Raw genomic sequence first — 23,875 nt, forward strand, 5'->3', positions numbered from 1 at the left:
ATAGACAAATGTTGTTTTTTTTTATGTGTGTGTGTGTGTTTGAAAGAGAACACATATAGAACAAATATAGTAAAACTACAAGCGCAAAAACTTTGATACCGCAAAATGTCCAGGTATGACAAGGCGGTTAAACAGTACAGAGGGTGACTGCTAGACTTTTCTGCTCATAACCCTTCATCATTTCAATGTTTATCTTTGTGGCACCAACAAAAGCCAACAGCTGAATCTTTTCCTGTGAGGAAGTAAAAGGATTATCAGGTCTCAATACATATTGTAGTCTACAATGTTCAAACAGAATAGGCTCCTGAGCCCATATTATTGAACAGGACATGACCTTTCCACCGAAACCAGTTATTAAAACAACCAAACACTAGAGATTGTGGTGAACAAAAGGCATATAGAATTGAATGCTTTGTCAACAAAAGTGAAAACAATGTGTCACTGAAACAGTTAATGTTAACTGGACACCACCTGTAATGAAACTTCAATGACTATTTAGCCAGAGGTTTCAGTACTGTACTTACAATATGTGGCTGTAAAACAGGTCATTTTCACTGGACAACACTAGTACTGGGGCTAAATTAGGTCAGGGGTCAATGTCAAGATCGCTAACACATTTAGCATTTTTTGTTGTGCCTTACCAGTCCAAAACCAAACGAGAGATATATTATTGCGATAAAATTTCTGACCTGTATGTTCTTATGTTTTTAAATGGACGTCTGTTTCCCCTCCATTTCTTGTTTCTCACTGAGCACTAATACGACTTTGCAAGGTTTATGTTAGCAAGGGTTTGTTTAAAAAAAACAAAATTAGCATTATGACGCAGAAGATGTATATTACATATGAAAAACAAAGAATACAAGGATATATTTCTTCCAATAAAACATTCCATTAAGATGGTAACATGGTGCCACGCGTGCATTACATACTCTATATACTTAAACACAGGTTAAACGTTTCTCTCTGCATTTTAATGCCATCACTATTGTTTGCAACGGCCTGCTGCAATAAAAGAGATTTATGTGGTGAAAGATGGCTCTATACCTAAAGATGGTCTATTCTTTTGGCAGTCAACGCCAGCCTCCTTGACGCTTTGCACCTGCCATGCAAACCTACCAGCTGTGGGCTGTATAAAAATGATGACAGGATTGTTTGCTTTTCAAATGATATAGATGTAACATGGCCTGCATGTCTTAGAAGCACATAAAACAAGTGCCACACACTAACTGAACAGTTAGAAGGGGAATACTGTTCCTATCCTGAACCATGATAAACGGAACAGACTGTGTCCATTTCCATCTTTGTTGTTGCTGAAGTAGTAGTAAAGATTTTTGAATAAATAAAAATGTTCTAAAATTAGAAATACATCTAAAATTATTATTCATGGTTAACTAGAAATGGGAGCAAAAAAAAAAGAAAAAAAAAAAGCATCCGGAGAACAAAAATGTAAGGGAATGGCAGTTTTGAGACTATTAAACAACATGCCAAATTATACAGTACAAATGTGTCCTCAGGACCACCCATGCAACGTTATTTTCATGTTACCATCGCAGAATTTCAATACTCTGACACTGACCTTCGCATGAAGTACAGTTTCAACGGCTGACTGACAAGTGTCCCAACGGGTAACCTCAATCTGCTGCAGTCACTTCAAATGGAGGCTGACGTTGGGCGTTGCTGCTACAGTGTTTGGTGCCATGCCCATCCCTTGCATTATGTTGGAGGAATGACATTGTGGGCATATTTTTTTAATTCTTTGTTTTAAACATATGACTATTTGCATTGCATACAAAAATATAACACTTTCTATATTTGTTTTTTTCACAGTTTAAAGTACGGTTTTAGGTTTGTATTTTTGAAATGATTACCCATAAAATTGTCCGTTTTATGGATGATAGATGTTTTGAAAAATTAAGTAGCATACTGCACTGGCATTTTGAATGACACCCAATCTTTCTACACAAAGCCAAGAACAAACCAGGCAAACTTGAATTGACAACCATGACTGTGTCAGTCTTTTAAAAGGTACATCTGTAATTGTTCATGCAATGCTTTCAAAAACACGGTCTTTCACGGGCAAAGTTCTTATACCACCGTACAGAATTCGATTACAACACAGACAAATGTAAAAAGCAGATCACCACAGTTACTTTCAACATTATTGTTGAGACTTTCCACTGTAAATAATTTAATCATCAAAATACGTTAGTTGTTTTCTCTTATTTACTTTAGAAGCACATCCAAGATTTTCTTTTTTTTGCTGCTGTTGTTGTTGTTGTTGTTGTTGTTGTTGTTGCAACCAGCATAGTAGTGCCTGACTGCAACCAAAAGCAGCCAGATGAAGTATGTCTACAGGCTGACTTGACTTATCTGAACTCCGTTCTACTTGAAGGGAAGTGGAGACGGGGATTCAGATTCAGATTCAGAGAAGCGAGACTAGAAATTAGAATAGCCCATCACTTTTCATGACAGTCACTTCAAACATGAACCTCTAGGACACGTGGCCTCAGACTTAACCTGCTGTGTCTTTATCACAGGCAATTATAAGCACCAATATATATATATGGTTGATGGATGCACAAGTCAACTTAAGTGATGTCCCCTCAGTTAAAAGCAGCTGACGTTACATCCGAGCCCTGACTCAATTTGGGATCTATTTAGTCGGCCTACGGATTGTGGGTGAAGCTTCCAGATTTCAAAAGGAGGGGGGAGGGGAAGGTTTTTCTCCCCTCTGTGACTGAATAGGCGATTAACTCTTGAAAGACCATTTCTTTTGGCACGCCATCGTTGTTTTGTCTTTTAATAAAAAATAATTAAACCTTTCCTTGCAGAATGCAGAAGAAAAAAAAATGAACACCCACAACCCTCAAGCAAAGTAATGTTTTGAAATTATTTCCAAGACTAATTCTACACTGAGCGGAATACACTTTAAACATTTTGTATACCTGTACAGTTTAGACTATACATTTTCAATTTTGGTACACTTAGTATTAATATGTTATCATTCATACGATTTTAAGTTGTTTCCTCATTTAAAAAGTTTAACCTATGTACAATATCTTTCAGACAACCAATTAAAGCGCTGCCCTGTAATATTAGCTTGCTGGGACCAAATGGAGACAAACACAAATTAGGAGAAAGTGAAAGAAGAAATTAAAGGAGAAACCAGGAAAAGTGTGGAAAAAACAATGATAGTGCCAGGAACCCTTTGCTTGAATTTGCTAGACTGCATGCAGATTTTAAACAGCAAGTACAGGCCCTAGGCAGCATGAATATTAAGCAGTGCCATGGAGAGGAGATCTTTGTTTTGTGGCAAGTGACAGGGTCAATTTCTCAGTTTTCTTCACTTCCTTTTGGCAGAACATTTATCATTCTTTCAGGGGAACAATTGTACTCCAACACTGACCAGCACAGGCAAAACAATGGACAACTAAATCTGGCCCTCCATCACTCCTAGCTTTGGTTGCTAGGATACTTTTGATCCTTTACACAGCTTGTCAAAGCTCACTACTTATTTACAATGTAACCATGAAAATGTTTTTAAATGTTGACTTCTGAATTTTCTGGGTTATAAAAACACAGATTTGTTTAAAAGAAACCTTTGAACGTCTTAGTTTTAATTTAAAATGCCCACTCCTTTCATCAGATACCATTGTATACTACATTTCTTTTCAGTAAAAAACTAAAAGAAAATATAATCTGTTATTAAAGCTTTATTCCAGATCTTTAATGAATGTAAATCAAACGTATCCATATTTTTTGCAGATTTTGGAATGAAGCACCAGAAAAACAAAGACTGTTTACATGACAATGCCATTTATTTCTGTTCAGTCACAACCTTTATAGTAGCAGGAGTGATTGCCATACAGAATGCAAGGTCTGTTTTAGGTCAATGAAGCAAAACAATTATATGAAAAAATAGATATTTGTATAGCGTGTAAAAACAAACTTATGAAGCTTATATTGAACATGGGTTTGTCAGGCAACAGCCTTCTTAATTATATATAAAAATACATTCATTAATTAAAACCGTATAGGGCACTGCACCTTACAATTAGTCTATAGCCTTGTATGTGTTTAGGAAGCAAACTTTACTTTAGGTTTACATTTGCCTCTAGGTTTCTTAAAAAAAAAAAAAAATGTAAAAGCTTTCAAAATACCTACAATCCGCTTTTATTGAATGACACAAAGTGGTACTGTATTCCAGTGCTAGCAAAAAGTTTGAAATATGCAGTACTTTTTTTGGTTAAAAAGGGGTGGTCTATATATGGTTTATCAGCATTCCATAAACTGAAAATGATCTGTGCAACATGTATGGATTGGCCAGCATTAATTTGTCCCCACATACTGTATTCTGTACTTTACCCAATCAGCTGTAAGCAACAATAGGCTCTGGTTTGCACTAATTTTTGTGGCCTATTTTTGTTCATTGTTTGCTCTGAGAACTCAGAGATCCAGGGCCTGAACAGTGAGCTGGTGGCATTGGTTCAACATTTCCAGATGAATGGTCATAAGAAGGAAACAAAAGACAGCCAGCAGCAATTGCAAATGCACCAGAGCAAATGAGGATGCAAATGAACCACAATGCAAACCATGGAGGCTTGGGTTTTGAAAATATAAAACAAAAAGAAGAAAAGAAAACACAGCCTATTTGTGATTATTTTATAAAATTGTGTTTTTGGTGATATGGGATAAAAGCTACACAGTTTATTTCCCACTGTATGCATAATTGAAAGAATTCCAATAGAAAATATGTTATTATTTCTATGTACAACACTGTAATATAAAATGAAATGTAAACCAATGACCCACCTGCCTGTCATAGTCCCAGTTGTGAAAATACTCAGTTCATAGGTTTGCTAGTTTTGCTCTTCTGTCTTCAAACAGGATGTTCAAGATTAGAGTAGACCCTGGAAGAAAGTTAGCACACACCAGTAACCACAATGTCTAAATAGTGACCACTAGTATTGGAATGAGCCATATTCTCTAAAGGTCTAGGACGTTCCACTGCATATATTATAACATTATAGAACTTGAATCATTATGAGAAATACTGTGACTTTGCAATAAGGATCAATCTGATTAAATGCTTACAATACTACAGGTAAATAAATGCATTAAATATAAAAATCACAGCAAGACAGTTTGTTCTGTAAATACTAAGCAATATTTCTTCCCCTTAATACTTGCAAGTTGTTAAACCATTAATAACATAAAATAAAAAAACCTACCCAATCGATTTTATTTGAAATCATCCTAAAACTATAAACTTGATAGATTTCCATTTATGAATGGCAGCTTCCTTATTCCCATGTCCACATATGTTAGAACTGGCTTCTTAAACATTCAAACCACAGCGCCACAATTACATACTTCTAAAAGGCGCTCAGTAGAGAACCAGGATGGCTGGCATTTATGTCAGACTTGCTCACAATTAGTAAAGCGAGAATAAGTCGTCTCAAACTTTGTGGGGGATGCCGTGACCATGGTTACTGAGAACAAAGTGCCTGCAAGTGAAGTCCAACCGTCATGCTCCCAAAATGCAGTTCTGCTGCCCAAAGAACTACAAGGACAGCAGTCTCAAAATGCAGACAAGTTATCCTACCTTTATCCCCTACTGCAATATTATTTCCATTTAAATAAAAGACAAACAATATTCCCAGGGCCACCACTGTTGATAAATGGAAAAAAATAATAACTTTAGTAGCCTTTATTCAAGGATCTGCTTGGCATACAGTACTGTACATTCATGTGCATGACCAAACATCTCACCACATACACTTTGACTCAGTTATTCTAAGTGGCCTTCTGCTACACATAAATCTTTTCAATGAATGGGTTCAAGTTGGAGGTTCTTATGGGGGCTAAGAGCTCATTAACATTTTTAAATGTACAAAGCAGGGTGGTATATGGGCTTTATCAGTGTCATCTGAAGGGTGATAACTCAAAAGGCACCACCGCACCCCAACGCTATGGGGCAGGCAGATGGTTCAGAAGAGACAGTCCAGGTTATTCATGAACACGATCCAACAGCACAGCCATATGGCAATCTTGTCATCAACATTCTTCCTTGTATAATTTAGCAGGGATGACTGCCGAAAGTGCAGATGTAAACATTGCACAGCACAGCGATTTGAACATGGGCCTTTGCGTGCAAACTGGTACCACTGGGCTCATTGCCCCTACACCTGTCTTGACAGGATACCAAATGAAGACTGAAAAGAACAGGAGATACTGGAATTCGAACAGTGTTTGTGTTCTATTTTTACAGCCTTACTGAAACAGCAATGACAACTTCAGTAGGTCTGGAGGGAATCCAAGTGCATGCACTTATTTTGCCCCTTCACTGTGACTGAGCGAATGACTCAAGATGAATCAAGCATTAAACCTAAAAGCACACGCTAAACCTCTGCCCCACAGTAGTACAAAACATTCCATCAATACTTTATGCATCAATAGAATTTCAACAGAAAGATTTTTTTCTAAAAAGGGACAGGTCTTCAAAGGCTGTTCTACAGTACATATTTCCATACCCTACATTTAATTTCACTGTTTTTTTTTTTTAAATATGCATTGCTTCAATAACACCCACAAGTACACACATCTCATTAATTATAGTAAAAAATACAGAGGCATTAAGCAATTTTAATATCTCACTTTTAATACTCTTATGCAGTATTCCTGTTCCAAATAGTAAGATTCAGCTTTACCACTATAAATGGGACGTTTAAGTCAGAGACAGTCAGATGTAATTTCCAATTTTTTTTTTTTTTCTAAATTACATATTAGAACTCTCTGGAATAGACAGTGACCACTATTTTATGGATCTGAGAATGCCAGTTCCTGTACTGTGCTCTCCTCAAGAAATGTTCTCTATGCACTGTAATTAAGCCTGTATTTAATTGAAGGGCATCTAAACATACAGCAGCAAGCAGAATTGGAACATAAACTCAATATTCAGATTTGCCTCTATTTGCAGCTTCTATATTGAAAGTAAACTTTTGTTTCAAAACTGTGTTACAGTATGTATCAATGTATTTAAAATTCATAAAACAAACGTTGATAATGTTACTGCGCACAGGGTTACAGATGTTTAAGTAATACATGTATTGTGCATGTACCTGCAGTACTGCAGAATGCACAATACACCATGATCTACATGTTAATGTCTCTGATACAGCAGCTGCTAATTTACAGCCGTGACGAGAGGATGTGTGTCACCATACTTGTTCAATCTGTTTGACCGAAAGGAAAAAAAGTCAATAAAAACAATTGTAAAAGTGCTGCACTACAGTGGACTCCACCCACTGGTAATTAGTGAAGGTTACTGTGTGACAGACTATTGCAGCATTAACTTTGCAAGGTTACATCTCAGATGTTGTTAGGTTACTAAGTTTGCTGCTGGTCCTGATTCGATTCATAACCAAGGCTTTAAAAACATTTTCTTACCTCAAAATTAGCACAGGATTCTCAAGTGCCTTTTTGTTTTGATGTAGATTTTAACTGGCACAATGCAGTTGATGAAAGCCCTCAATCTCTTCTCCCTACTCACTTCCTGAGTTAGTTCACAGGACCCTCATCTGACCACAGAAAGTTTCCTATGGGAAGCATGGAATGGGAGTGTTAGCTCAATCTCAGGTGGGGTCATATTGGCCAGAACATAGGAAGTGGATATTTAGGGATTGTAATTCACACATTAGGAACCAATAAACATTTGAAAACGTGCGTCGTGCCTTTTATAAGGTGTCCGAGTTCCTTACAGAAACTACCTCAGGCTTTTCAATGACTGCCTGTCTGGAGCCGTAATAACTCCTGGCAAAGACAGAGGCAGTTGAACATTCATTGAATTGGTGGTAAAGACGATAAACAGGACAACCTGTAATGTGCAATTAGGCTGCAGGGATAGGCATCATTCTGTCATAAAATGTTAGCACACACAATTAGTTATGATCCAGATGCTATTACAGATTAAGAATCAGGTGGCAGTTAAACTCTACAGCTGAAAAGCGAGGATATCTTAGTGGGTCAACCAGTAACAAGTACAATTCTCAATTCCTCCCGATTACTGTAAGTATATACTTACTCCATTTATTGTTACTGTATGTATACTAAAACATTGTTCTTTTAGTGGTAATAGTGATTGACAGCTTTTATGACTGAATAGGAAGACACATTGCGCTAGACTGTCAAAGCTAACAAAAGATAACAGGCAACACTGTATGTATATATTGGATTCTCATGTTACAGGGGCATGTTATAGTAAACTACTATAAAAATTGACAAATTAGAATGTTGCCTGCAAGCAGAGGGTTAATGCGACAAATATAAATCACTGCGAGTTATGTCTGTAAAATGGCCAATTTTATAGTGTCATTATTATGTGTTCCAAATGTAAAAGAAATATCTCAAAGCGTTTGGTCAATATCCAGAAACTAGAAAAGGCCATTCCAGCACAAGTGAAACTGAGGGGAGGGGGCTCCCAACCTCTCGTGTCTTATGGCTTACATCAATTTATTATTTTTGTTGAATAGCCATTGAAACAAGCGTGAAAATCATACTAAAATAACATGTGGTAAAAGGTCATCAATGGTGACCCAACCCCCCAAAAAAAAAAAAAAAACACTGCCGACAAAAATGACTGGTCCCTGTCGCTGCCAATATAAAGGTCACTCAGTATGTGTAAAAATGAAGCTTAAATTACACTGCAACAGATAATCAAGCACTTACAGGTCTTGAAATGCAAAGCTGTACTGCACATAGCTCTACCAATTAAGAACTCAGTATGAAATATGTTTCAAAAGAATAACCATTACCATGTTAACATTACAGTAATGGAGAGAAATCTTGCTCAGTTGGCTTATTATTATCTATTTCTTCACATTTTTATTATGGTCATGTCATGAAAATTGCACGTGACCTAAATTATAATAGCAATGTACCCATTTAGTTTACAATCTTACTTGGCTTACTGAAGTTCTGCAGGCAATTCAATAATCAAAAAAAAAAAAAAAAAAAAAAAAGGTTTTGTAGGTAAGGTTCAACTTTGGAAAAATGTATTTGGTTAAAAATAAAAAGCAACACTTTTCCATGTTTCATGAAGTTATTCAGGTGCAATAAATATGGAAATGTGTTTGAAAAGAACAGAAAACGTAAAATGCTGGGGAAGGCATGACGAGCAGGGAGTGTCTCTCTTGGGTAGTTAAGTGAGGTAAATCAGAAGATAATGTAACATTAATGGTAGAACCAGATGGTAGTGCTTACTTCAGAAGTTAACAAGGTTTCAAACGGCTTCATGTTAAATTAAATGCCTGTGACGTAACTCTCCAGTAGACTTTCTGATGAGCATGGTTCCTTTAGTTTACCATCACATGATATATAACAGTTACAAATATATTCTGGGTTACCGGTATTTGAGAAAAGCAGTGTAACATTTTGGACGTACAAATGCAAGTGTGAAGGATCTAAAACAGAGGTGCATCTTAACAGCACAGCCTACAAACTGCTCGCAGACATCTTATCTGCATTATATTACGTAGTGCCATTAACAAGAGGCTCAATAAAAGATATATGTACATGTACACATGTACATATACCGGTAAACATGCCACTGGCTTCTCTGCATGTCGCTGCTGTTGTGTCTTTCTTTTGCACGAACCAGCCACCGATCATAATAAGAGCAAACTCAGACTACAGTAAGTGTACCCTTGTCAGTCCTTCCTTTTTTGTTGTTTATAACTGTAAAAAGAGGCCAGAGTATAGCATTGCAGTCCCTGGGTACTGTATCTTCCAACATTTCTGAAACTACAGTAACAGTTAAGACACCAAAACACAAAACTAGAAGTTTCTCATCATGACTTAAGCCTATGTGTTACAAACCCTGGATTTTCCAGTAAGGTTGCTGACTAATGTTACATACTGTTATAGAGGGTAATTTTCACAGATTTAACTCTGGAACATGTGGCGCAGAGCTTGTAGTCAGCTGTTACATTACAGACACAATGTCACCACCAACACCACGTCTGCACTGGCACTTCCACAAAACAGCCACCAAGCTCAGGAAACTGTTGCAATGCTCTTCCTAAAAGAAGCAACACATCTGAATTCTCACACTAGATTCAAGACTTTTAGTCGTTATACAATTTACTGGCTAAAGTTAATAAGGCCCTTGAAAACACTGTTGTGTAATCCAGTTAAAACATCACTAATAACTTTACAAAAGGAGACCAATACCATGCATACCGCTTAATTTTAATATTGATGTAAATCAGAGTACAATATGAAAATTCAAGCTCAATTTTGGCTCAAAGCAATTACCACATTTCTTATTTTGTGTCGATAAACAAATAATACTAAGTGTGATAAGGATAGCAACGTTTCCTCAAACTGTGTGGATAACAGAATTCATGAAGCTTATTTACTGTATTAAATAAAATGTATAATACTGTATTAACCACTTATCTGCCTTGAGGACTATTAATGGTGTCAGGTTTTACTATCGGTACCCCCACCACCCAGTGCCTTGGTGGAAAATGCACAGAATAGTAAATCGGTACCTTAAATCATGCATTCTTGAAAATGAACGCTATCACGGATATTAACCACAATAAAGATTTGTACAGTACAATATACTGACCAGCTGACAAATGTGAGTCTACTGCACCTGGGTTCAACCCTGTTTAGTTTCCTCTATGCGACTATTGAAATACTGTGATCAATTTGAGTCAGAAAATAAAACCGCACTGACCGGTTACCCTGGTTTGCATAACCATACAGAAGCACATATTTTACACATCAGTAACATTAACAAACTGCACCAAGGCAAGACCAATACCAAGCTGCTGCTGCTGCTACTCTGAGTTATCTCGTTGCTTGATTGAAGGGGTGAGACACAGGCGAGTACAGTTGCAATTTGAATACATTTACAGTTCAAAGACAAGGGAGGGGGGTTAACCAGTATGAATGTTAACCAGTATGAATGACAATATGAATGTTCTGTTCGGAACATTCATATTGTCAAACAAGATCACAGTCTGACATCAAATGGGCAGCAGTGTGGAGTAGTGGTTAGGGCACTGGACTCTTGACCGGAGGGTTGTGGGTTCAATCCCCAGTGGGGGACACTGCTGTTGTACCCTTGAGCAAGGTACTTTACCTAGATTGCTCCAGTAAAAACCCAACTGTATAAATGGGCAATTGTATGTAAAAATAATGTGATAACTGTATAATGTGAAATAATGTATAATGTGATATCTTGTAACAATTGTAAGTCGCCCTGGATAAGGGCGTCTGCTAAGAAATGAATAATAATAATAATAATAATAATAAATGAAGTGCTGTACTGTAAAAAGCCAACATTCCTCCACTCTTGCACTATAGTATGTACAGTAGGGTGCACTAGCACCCAGAGACAAAATTAACAAGTGCAGTAAAATATGACTGTGATGATGGACACAAGACAAAAATAACAATTACAAGCAGTATCATAAGATTTTGTACAGGCGTTTCATCACTACAGGCTGCTAAAGTTTGCACAATAACCGATATAACGCAAAATCAATTGGCAAGTGGAAAGTTAACACTGCAATTGGTTTTCATGGAGTTACATGTTTAGTATACAACACTCTCTCAGGATGGGGAATGAGCTGATCTTTTCTAATGAGATAAGAAATAATAATTTGTACTGCACTTTAATGTTCTTTATTTTTAAAAAAGGGACAACAGGTCTGCAAATGGTCCATATACTGATAATTGAGAGCTTGCTGTGTCTGTAACAACAAAAGGTTCCATGCTAAAAAGAACACTACTGCTATGATAAGGTTTGAAAGCACAACAGCTAAAGGCATTTCAGTTCAACGATAGCACTTGAAAAGCCATGTTAAGTAGCTTTGATCTCAGTGAGGAAATCTGTCTTTGTACATGAACGCAAGACATTTTTTTGAAAGGCTTAGAGGCTCAATAATAAGTGATATTCGATCTGTTATTTACATAGAATTGTTTTTAACAATAAAGCCACATGTGACAGCAAGGGCAGCGAGAGGATTACTTGGTCATTTCAATAGTTCAGTAGCTGTCAAACATTTTTTGGCAGAGTTAAATAAATAAATCAACACAGAAAACCAAAAAAAAAAAAAAAAAAAACGTGCTGTACTTCCACCACCATCTGTGTATAATCCAGCAGTCATGCAGGTTTTCAGAAAACAAGTTTAGGTTTGTAATTAAACATGGAAGTGAAATGAGATCTACTGAAGCCAATGGTATACTTGTTAAACTCAAACAATGGGTGGGTGTGTTCTAATCCATGCTTTGGTTCTCTTCTATTTGTGTTCCTGAAAATAATGATTACATACAGGACTGCTTATGAAAAACTTGATCCTTGAAATAAAAAGCTTTTTGTTATTGTTTTGCTTTCCTTCGGTTTACCCTTACCGGTAGTTTCTAGCATATTTTACAGGACTTTGCCCCAAGTTAATAAACGAAGAGAATCAGGCTCAAGGCCCAATTCAACTAACATTTTAATGGGAGGAAAAAAAAAAAGCATTTTAGGAAATAAAAAATGGTGTTAAAAAATGGGATTACTTTTCAATTGTATTTTGAATAGATTAATACATCAATAAGAAATCACATACATAAATACATACATACTTGTTTCCCCATCCAAATATTAACTGATTTGTGACCCTAGTCCCATTAGTGTAGTATTTGATCATCTCTCCAGATGGGTTAATCTGGGTTAATTTATATTATACCATAAAAAAGCTATACACTTTATAGCACAGTTAACCCCATTCATGCATCACATAACCATTATGGATTCTTACAAAATATAATTGTATAAGATGTGTAAAAACTGAATGAATGACAAAATAAAATCACTGGCATAAACAATTCTGAATGCATTTTATTGCAAACATATCTAAACAGAAAACACATGGCAGTAGTGCCTTTGTTTAGCAGATAATACAAAATCCTCTGACCAGATTTAAGTAACAGTGTGTTTAAAACTGTGGTTTAACCTCCTTTCTCTGTGCAACCCTCTATTACATGCCTCATTACCCTCTCCACCCTGTCACAACACAAGAGAGCATTTCAAACTGCAATTCTGAGAGAAAAGACTTACCATGGAGAATGAAATCCTTAACATTCAACACAAAAAACCCCAATAACTTAAAAAGGCTTGGCAAACCAAAACCTACCTCACATGAGAATGAAATAAAAACTGCAATTGTACTGCAGGTACTGTCAGCCTTCCCTGCCTACATTTAATTATTAAAGCCTGTGTGTCTAAAGGAAGAAACACACACACACACACGTCACGCCACTGATCTTACCCTAAGGTTGGTGGAGGCTTCCCGGCTCCCTGGTAACATAAGACAATCACATCTAGCCTATCTGGTTTCTGCCTAGGCTGTGCAACAAGCACATAAAGACATTCTTTCACAGGTCAGCATCAGTGGCAGCACATGTTTTGTTTGGAGGAGAGCTTTTATTTGAAGCTCTTCCACCCAGTTCTTCATTGCATGCAATGCTGGAGATCAGCTGCACATCTACAGTAAATCACATTTCAGGGGCTTATGTTGAGAGGAGAATTAGCTCTCATGCAAGATCTACTGTATGATGCATAGCGGCTACAGAAACCCTTGGGCCTTCCGTTTTAATGAATTCGGTTTTTAAACAAAAGGTTGACTCTACCAATCGTCCATACCAGACACCCAACCCCCACAGTGCTCGGTTTGCAGGTCTACATACAGTAGACTGATACAGTGCATAAAGGGAGCATCCACTGTTCGTGTTTTGTTTTGCTTTTTTCCCTTCAACCATTCCAGTACCCAGCAGGGCTCCCCTGAAAAACAAAAGTATACTAAGAAAAAAATGGCCTCCCCAAAGGCATAATCTGATTGAATGGCTTGTAGATATGAAGATAAATAGAGTGAAAAAGATGTGTGTATAATTGATATGGCAAGAGGTTAATCATGTACCAACATTACAAATACACTAGATATAAAATAGGTCTGTATATTGATTAAAACAATGTGGCAGTGTAACACAACAGATTAAAAAAAAATCATACAGATAAGTACAAAATATACTGTAACTTTACTCCAGAAACTTAGTTTAAAACCTCAATAAATAGCCACATTGGCAGCTAATATGTTAAATTGCTGACACAATTTTTTCTTGTGTGATACCCAAGATGGAACTTCGACTAGAGAATATCTCAAAGTCAATAATATCCTAACGCATTACAGTAGGTCTTCATTATCCAGAAATCAAAGTGCCCCAGATATTGCAAAAAACACAGGGAAGCTGAATTACTGTACACGCTACAAGCTAAAATGAATGCTAAAGCTAGTAACACTCATATTTTCATGTTTAAAACGTACTTCATGAGGTATAGTAATTGCAGCAAAAACGTGAGGTGACAGGAGGAACAATGCGAGTTTGAGGAACAAATGATGCTGACCAGGCAAGGAACAGCATGGCAACAGCTTAACACAGCACGGAGAATCAAACCCACTGCCTCATATCAGCCACAGTCAGTTTAGCTGATCTTTTCCTCCCTAGGCAAACCAAAAGGTCTACTTAAAGAATGCGGAATCTGACAGGATTCATTTTGACATGCAAAAATGAAATTGACATGTTCCAATTTAACTGTACAGCTATAAATACAACTAATTAAAATGTAAAAACTGTGCAGTACACATCCCTGATGGCAACCACTGAAACGAATGCACCTGTTGAAAGTCTTTATTATGATTCCAATGTACCTGTAACATTTCCCAAGATCAACAAACAAATAACATAACCTTGCTCCTCAATTATAATTTATATGAGCTGTAAAGTAAACCTACACTATCAAAAACAGCTCAAAGCTCCCTGTGAGGAATTACAATAATATTTTCTGACAGCTAGTATTATTGTGTGTAAAAGGGTAACAGCATTTCAGGCCAGAAAATAAACGCAATTGTCAGAACTGTCTAAGACGACGGCATGGTTTCAAGGTTGATAGAGAATGTATTTTTAGGATTATGTTCATTTGGCTACAATTATGAACAAGTTTTTGTCGGAGTAGTTTAGTAAAACTACTCACTATTACCATACACTATTTTTTCTGCCTAATTTGTAATTATTTTACCAGTTTTTTGTTGTACAAAATTAGAAATTCCCAATATAAATGTCAATAACAATGTTTAATAAAAGAGCATTATAGTATAATGTGTTAAGTACAGTACATACCGGGTACAAAATAATTTAATTTGGTCTTGACTCACGCTCCTATTTGAACAATCATACTCTAGTCTCGCTGGTTTAAAGAAAGGCTACTGGCACTGGCTACAAGACAGTTAGGGAAACACCCTTTCATGCAGACAGAGATAACGGACTGTTATTGTAATGCAGAAGTATTATACAGGGTTACCAATGAAAGAATGTAGAGTAAACCAATATGTTATTTACAATATAACCGTTTTCATCAACATACCTGTAGTATTCGCTAAAGTAAATCGTATGTTACTTCCCAAAGGAAATCTGATCCGAATCTACCACGTGTGTAGTTGAACTGACAACATGCAAGACAGGAAAACTCTCAAAAGGAATTATTAAATACCTAATTCACTCTAAATTGTTGCAAATAATTACTGCACTCATCACTAGAGAGAATATTCACCACACTCAGAAAGCATTAGTGTGCTGGTGGTAACTGCATTACCTGTATAATCCTATGCATTTACAGATGTGCAAATGGAATTACAAATACAGCTTTTTGTGCAGTAGCCATTAATCATCAATGTAACTGCACAAGATAGCCAAGCCCCCTCTATGACAGCAGCACTTTAATGTACCAAACCCTTCATTCTGAAGGAGCACTTAGGTGACCAGGTACCATTTGCAATATGATCCAGAATGTCCAGGGCATCACAGACATTTATTTATTTTCTTTACATATTTTACAAGCATTGTGACAAGCTACAGTACACACAGGATGCACCTTATATACTAATAATGACCCGTATTTCTTGCAGATGTCACTGATTTTTTTATGTGCTTGGTTTAAAATGATATATAGACAAACACACCCATTTGATCCCACCTGACCCAATTCTCACTAAATGTTCTACTGTAACTACAGCCAACTGAGCTTCTATCCTAGGCTTCCAAAACAGAGACTTTGTCTATGCACACTACTACAGTTCAAGTAACGAGTTACGAAGAAAGTTCAGTCTTGTGTTTTCAAATACAGAACCATGTACAATACCGTATGCTCATTGCTCAAGCTAAATTGTTCAGATTCAGTTAAATTGTTAACTAATATACAGTGACAAAAAAAAACACTTACCCCCACCAATCGTATTACAGTCCCATGGAAGTCTTGTGTTTCTAATTCGGTTTCATGGCATTAAAATTGATCAAACTTGCAATTTACAGCACAGCAAAGCCAAAATACCCTTGAGAGTATATTAACTGCCAGTGCCTTATCACAGGAGTGAACAGAACATCTTGTAACTTGTCACTAGTCCTAGGGTATTTGGAAACATGAACTTTTGAAGACCTAGCCAAGACATACAAGCATGTACATTTCCTATTCAGAAATGAGAACGACAGAGTGAAAAACAATACAGCATATTCATTATTTACAATGTTTTTGACATAGGCTACTATCATATTTCCACCCAAGTGCAGCACGATTATGGTACCTTGCTTAAAAACGCTATGTTGAAGCCCTTAAATGTAAAACATCATTACATTTCCTGTAGTAGTACTTGAAAGATCTTGGATTAAAAACAAAAAGCAAGTTCAATTGGTGGACCTATGCAAACTACAGTAATTTAAAATGCAAATAAAAAAATCATTCTAAATAGTGTTTGACTTTAAAGAGCTTGAAGTGTCAATTAACCCCACCTTCAGGGGATTTTAACCAGAGCGTCCCAGTCACACACCAATGGATCTAAGTAACAAACTCAATCTTTCAGAGATTAAAGACTATTATTAAATGTTATTGAACGTTGCTAATGTTTCATGAATATCAATTCATTAATGAAAACATGTCTCTTTCTATTATAAAAATGGGTCTCATTTTTTGCACTTCTAAAACAGTACAGTACATAAACTGTATGTACTGATCCTAGTCATACAGTTTAGCAAAAAAGGGAATGTTAGTACATTACAAATATACTAACAGAAAGATTACCGGTAATACTGAACTGTGCTAACCAAGACGCATTGAAGCAGAGATAAAGAATTCCCTATAGAAGCACATGCCTTCTTGTACATCACGGCTGGGAACAGAAATGCGTATTCTAGAGCAAGGAAAATCTCTCTTCCTACCGAGGGTTTCCTGGTTACCCTGGTTCACATTCCAGATAGTTTTTCACAGATTCCTTGAACTCCGGGTTAATAAATGCCCGAAAATCCACATCCCTCGCTCTTGGCATATGGAATTTTGTTACAAACTTTTGATGCAATATCTTTTAGAAGACCTTTAGCCACCAACAAAACAAGGCCAATTTACAGAACTGTCCTTGCGCAAAGGAGAATAATTGCAATGTACTGAGCAACGGGTATTTGCACATCTTGTTTAGTCCTGGCCGACAACACACAATAGTAGAAAATAGGCTGTATTGCTGAAACTTCTGAAATTGCTCAACAAATGTAATTCAAAGGTTTTCACAAATGGCATTGTGTCAGTGCAGTTTACAGCAAAACAACAGCTTACTTGAAATGTTTATGGAAATGGAAAATTTTAATTGTGGGATACAAAGAAGCAGCATTGCTTTCTATAGTTATTGAATCTGCCAACACAATGGAAAAAGCAGATCCAGTATATCCAAAATTGCAACTGCAAAGACTGAAACAACCAGAAAAGTGAAGGGTCAACACAAATACAACCACAATGCTTTGGCTTTCATCATGCATATTTCAACACACTCCATATAGACTCCATGATTCTATGGCCAAAGGTAGCAGCAACAGTTCTTGAAAAGACATTAGTAACAAAACTGAGCTAAAGCGAAAGCACTGCTAAAACATGAATCTGACTTACATTTTTTTTTTGTGCAGCATTTCCTTTCACCCTAAGGTGAAAGAACAGAAGTAGCAGGGCTATGACAGCCTAGCAGGGCAAAATAGGAAATGTAGTTTGTGCTGTGGTGCCAAATGCCTCCTGCCTACTGTATTGTAGCGTGATGGACATCTATGCACCTGAAATACCAGGTAAGTAGCTACTGAAAGAAGCTGCACATGTACACCCCCTGTACTGTCAAACCTTTCTATCGAGTGCCAGGAGGCAATACTGACCTGATTCTGCCATGTGCATGCTTTGACATGAAGTGAATGCTACCAATTATATTGACAAGACTTGGGTGGCTGCACTGCACATATGACCAAACGATGAACCATCACCCAATCTGACAAGCTGATAAAATACTTATTTACATGCCTAATGGCAATTATTATTGATGTTGGGACACACCTCGAATTTCCAATGTTTAGAGTTGAACTGTCAAACACACAGGCCTATACTGCAGCTTATCTAAAAACACACTGTATGTCCTACAAAAACATAACACAGTATAAATCCGTTTTCAATCTGTTCTGCATTAGCTTGCAATTAACATTTATTGTGATCTGCAAAAAGACTAGAACACACGACTACTGACCCAGAATGTGCCGTTCCCATTCCATGGACATCATGTCCAGATCTTCACTCAAGGTTCCATACAATGGTAAAAGCTCCTTGTATTTAGAAACCAACAAGATAATCAGTTCAATCTTGATGATTTCCAGTACATGTGAATGGAGTAAAAAAACAACACAGATGTCTGTGTCACCATGCTTCTTGAAAGATGAGATTTGAGAAGGAGAATTAAGGCCGTTATACACCACGTGCGATTTTGAAAATGGTTGTTTTTATTAAATGTCTGACAGAGAGGAGGAAGACCTGTTATTGATACTGCTGTTACTTTGTAGATGTCAAAGCATGACGCATTTGGGTGCATGAAATACTACAAAAAAGAATCTTTGTGTGAATTCCACAGCCTGGTGTAATAACTCAAAGTTGATAACCTTGGTCATAAAGCTTGGGGTATTTTTCCACGGCACGTATTATTGTTTCCTCTGTCGTTTTGGACACTGCTTCAACCTGGCAGACCACGTGCATTGAAGCTGTTCTCTGATTGGTCAATTACATAGCTGTTGCAGAAAGAAATCGCAAAAAAATAGGATTCAATTCTATTTACTTTGCATTGCTTCAGTGTTCCCCATCGTGGCAACTGGGGTGTGAAAGACACTTATCAGAAGTGTAGGATCTATTCATTTTGTTGCATCGCTGCACATATTCGCTTGACGCATTGTACCTGGTGTGTTGTGGCCTTTACTGTATACAGTAGCTTTCTACAGTATACTCATCACAAAATTTAGACGGGTTAAGGACTAAAGCGGCCATCCAGTGAACCTTCAATTGTATCATCAGCAGCAGCATCATCATGCATTCAAACTGGTAAGCCTTCAAGAACAGAATAACGTGTCACTGCTACAGCTCACAATGTGATTGCATAAAGTAAGAAAGCATGCCTGTGTTTGAATTAAAATGTTTAACATTTTGACAGGAAGCCCTGTCTGAATGCACTACTCTGTCTGATCAAGAATACTTTGTAACTTCATTGAGTTATTTTAACAAATCACCATATCAACTGGAAGTTTCTTAGGAAAACCGTATAATTTTCCAAACATTATATATATATATAATGACCATTTGACCATTGTTCCATAGTCTAATTTCTGTGTTCTTGTGCATATTTTAGTCTTGTTCCCCTTTCTTAATAGAGGTATTCTTACTGCAACACATCCTTCAAGTCCTGATTTCATGAGTGACCTTCGTACTGTTGATTTGATGGACAACGACATCTGTGCCTTCTGCCAGTTCTGTTGTCAATTCAATGTGTCTTCTTTCTATTCCTTAATGATATTATCTTCAAGTTTTGCTCATCCTTGTTAGACAACTTTTTGGGTCTTCAAGTCCTGGGTTCGTCAATTACAGATGATGTTTCTCTGTACTTGATTATGTTTTGGATATCACACCTCGAAAGTCAAGTGATGCAAGCTATTGCACTCAATGTTTTTCCTTCTTTATGCAAGTCAAGGTTGTTATAATAGTAGAAAACACTAACGGAGGCTTTGAGGCTTTGTCTAAGACTTTTGCACAGCAGTGTATGTATATATAATTGCATTTATATAGCGCTTTTTATACAAAAGTATCGCAAAGTACCGTACAGTACATAGCAGAAAAAAAAAACCACAATACATTTGTTTAGCAGCCAAAATTATGCCAGTTTTAACAGGATTGCTCAGATGTATCTGAAAAAACAGGACTCTCTGCCTATGCGATTATAACAAAGTAGTACTGTAACTTGACAGGGAATCAAATCCAGACCCATGCAACAAGTACAGAAATATTACAGTAAAATACCATATTAACCAAGTTCATTCAAATGCACTGTATTGGCCTACCCTGGGATGGATATAGGGTCATTAAGATTAAATGTGGTCATAGTGGAGTGAAAACAAATATCCCCCGATTTTCACTCCAAATACTCTACTTACTATGCAAGTACAACACTATAAATGACACTACTGTGTTGGGTCTGACTGCAGCTAAACCACTGGAGTGGGACTGTATTTGGGCCAAAAGAAGCAGCAACAATTCTGAATTGAATAGCTGAACTAAAGTATAAAAAAGCAGTGCTGATTTTAAAATATTTCTTATCACTTCTTGAAGGGACATCAGACCCTTGTGCAACATTCTTATCTTCCAAATCATATTCAATGGGATTTCTCAGGATACACATGAAAAGGATCCATTAAAAAATGCACTGATTTTTGCATGCCATCTGTAATAACCTGAATTAACTGACCTACTTTGATAGTGCAAAGACTTTTGCCCACAATTTCACGACAACTGTTATTTAAATTAGAGTGTGTATGCTTTATTAATGTTTACTCTCACAATGTACAGGCCTTGGATGACCCACAAGTAACAGGTTCAGATTTTGTCTGTGTCATGGGGTAGTGGGTGGGCTGTGTCATTGTGTAGTACCTGATTTACAGTTTACATGCACACAATATTAAATCTGGAAAAGCATAGTGCTTTGAATTTCTGTAATTCTTATCATTAACCCTCCCATGCATGGCATATTGAATATAGCTTAAGAAAGCAGTTTTGGACACATAATATTAATAAATATATTTTTCATTGACATTAAAAAAAAAAAAAATCCATTGCTTTGAGTAAAAGCGCATCCTTATATGAGGGCATCATGAATGTGCGTCTTCCACCTGTCCCCATATAAAAACTAGAAGTGAGTTTTGTTTTTGTTTTGTTTCAGTATATGAGGTCGCAATGCAGGAAAGTGTTAAAAAAAATATCCCATGGATAAAGTCCCATGGATACACCGGTTTACGAAGAAAATTACAACATGCATTTAGTTATTATTAACCAGTACCGTTATATACATCTTAGGTTTTTTTTTTTTTCTTTCTTTTAACAAAATGGTAAATTCAAAAGGAATCGATCCCATGTGCAACAGTTCAAGTCTCCAGCACAATTCTAATGATTTGGGCAACTTGAACCATTCCAGACTGGGTTAGATAAACAATTTGTGTGCACTAGCCATTGCGTTTTGGAACCAGCCAGCCCAGATGTAATAAATGCATACAAAACATAAAAATAAAGACACATCACTCTGCGATTATTTCAGAAAATAAACGAGTCGATGTGAATAATATAAAATAGCCTAGGATTGTGTACAAAAGTAGAACGCGATCAAAACTGTTCTCCAGTGAGGTATAGCACGGGTATGGGGGGGTTTGATGGACCGCTCTGGAATTTTTTTATTTTTTTTTTTTAACACAAGAGCATTTTAGCGTTAAAGAAAACAGTTTGTCTATCAAAAAGTAGCTTAAGCTACAAATTGGCCGAAACTTCAGCGGGACACTGCTGTAGTAAAACGTTTAATCTGAAATTAAACAAAAAAACCAGCTCTATAGAACATTTAACATTTTAGGTTAAACGGTACTAGAAATTTGTAAGGAATGGAATTGTAATTCGCATATTGCAGCTTCAAAACGAACCTGTTCGTGCATACATTGGTTTTTAGCAAGTGCAACACATGAACTGCTGCAAATGTCCAGCATTTAAAAACCATGACTGCAAAGTGCAAGCCAACACCACTCAAGGGGGTTGTAGTTGCTCGCACGTATAAACTTTCTATACAAACATAAACTAATTGCTGAAAAAAATATCGCAACTAAACCATATAAATGAATTCAAAACTACGGAGACGTCGCTGCCATAGCTTACCTTTTTTAGGAGAAACTCGCCTTTCTCTGGACCTGGGTAAGGTAAGCTTTGAGTTCAGGACGTGCTGCAAATGAGTAGCAAGTTTGTCTTTCCCAGCATGGCGGCTGCAACTCAAATTCAAAAAGCCCTTTTCATAGGATATCAATCCGGAGAGACAGGGAGGAGGGGGTGGAAGAGTCAGAGAAACACAAACACGGCACAGTGCCTTGAGAGGCTATTAAGTTTGGTAAACTAAACACACACTTCACATCTGCAAATGAAAAGGTCGTTCTAGAATACTATTGCTTCCTGTTGTTAATAGTGAATGTTGATGGACATCAGGCAGTCATTCCACGCGGGATAACACAAAGCGCGTGCATTTCTCCAGTGTTAAGCATCAGAAGGAAACACGTTTGTATAATATATTGGTTTTTTTGTTTTTGTTTTTGTTTTGTTAACAAAAACTGGAGCCACCACTATATATTATTAGCATATCAACTATGGATTTTCGAATCTCTGTGTATGCTTTAATAAGTAAACAAACATAATAATTTGTTAAATTATTTTGTTTAACATGGAATTAAACGAAAAACAAAACAAAAGATGTGTCGGTATAATACCCTCCGAAGAAGCGTCTACTGGCCTCCACAGTGTTGATGGGCAGTATAGGTCAATAAACAAGCAGTCTGACCTCTGAGTGGAATTTGAATCTGTATTGTGTGAACATCGATTACAGCTCCACTCCTAAAATTAAATCACTACTTCCATGAGGTCTGTATGTTCCTCAGAGTATGCAACAAAGGTTTTAACGTCTACTGTATGCTACTTTACTGTATCACTTCTTAGACCATAAACACCCAAACAAATACACAGGATGAAAAACGTTCCAGCTGATTGACCATTAGGAAAAACCCCTGCAGAGATAAAAGGGAGCTTGGCACAGGTGAAAGGGCAAGTGTTGTATTTCCAGGGGAGATGCTTTTTAAGCACTACTCTGGTTGATAATGCAAAAATTGTGTTGCAAAGCTTAAAGAAGTGGCCAAGCTGTATAAATCAATAGTTGGATAGATTGCTTAGCATTAACAACATTTACACTGCTGAAGATCTTTTATTTATTTATTTTTTTAATGCCTGATAATTTTTCCCCTCACCGCAGCAATTCCCCACACAGCTCAGGAGAACTGAAGGTTCAGTGGGTGCCCTCCAACCCCACGACCAAGCCAGCTTCCTCTTTAACACCCAGGAACTCGAGAGCGGTGTCAGTGAGCTACCGGCCCCTGGAAGACAAATGCCAGCCCTGCAGGTGTCCTGCTGAGCTCACTAAGCGCCTGGCCAGCAAAACAGTCCCTGCTGGTTTTACCCTCCCTTTGGAATCCGCAGCAAAGACCAGCAACTTCACACAGCCAGGACACGGACATGCGCTCCCCTGACTGTACGACACTCTGCAGACCACACAGCTGTGCTTTTACCAGGTGAGCCACTTGGGGCCCCTTGAAGATTTTTTTTTTTTTGGGATATGCAGGTGTTGCTGTTTTTTTCTGATCA

General features: G+C 37.1%; 1 protein-coding gene across 14 annotated transcripts in view; it reads right to left on the reverse strand.

Moving 5' to 3' along the window:
- Positions 1 to 22,744, reverse strand: part of LOC117409045 (semaphorin-4D-like) — a 59,354-nt gene extending 36,610 nt beyond the window's left edge. For 3 of the 14 annotated variants that reach the window (XM_058992188.1, XM_058992172.1, XM_058992189.1), the window contains exons 1-3: positions 22,352 to 22,742; positions 7,450 to 7,598; positions 4,813 to 4,910 (exon numbers count right to left, since the gene is read on the reverse strand). In XM_058992188.1, the coding sequence (XP_058848171.1) occupies positions 4,813 to 4,823 (11 nt within the window). In that variant the 5' untranslated portion in view covers positions 4,824 to 4,910; positions 7,450 to 7,598; positions 22,352 to 22,742. Of the gene's footprint in view, positions 1 to 4,812; positions 4,911 to 5,605; positions 5,672 to 7,449; positions 7,599 to 13,328; positions 13,406 to 22,351 lie in introns of all 14 variants that reach the window. The other 11 variants (XM_058992209.1, XM_058992204.1, XM_058992185.1 and 8 more) reach the window with 7 other exon arrangements.
- Positions 22,745 to 23,875: the final 1,131 nt, after the last annotated feature.

The sequence above is a fragment of the Acipenser ruthenus genome, chromosome 2 (assembly GCF_902713425.1).
Source record: "Acipenser ruthenus chromosome 2, fAciRut3.2 maternal haplotype, whole genome shotgun sequence".
In the NCBI taxonomy this organism is placed as follows: Eukaryota; Metazoa; Chordata; class Actinopteri; order Acipenseriformes; family Acipenseridae; genus Acipenser; species Acipenser ruthenus.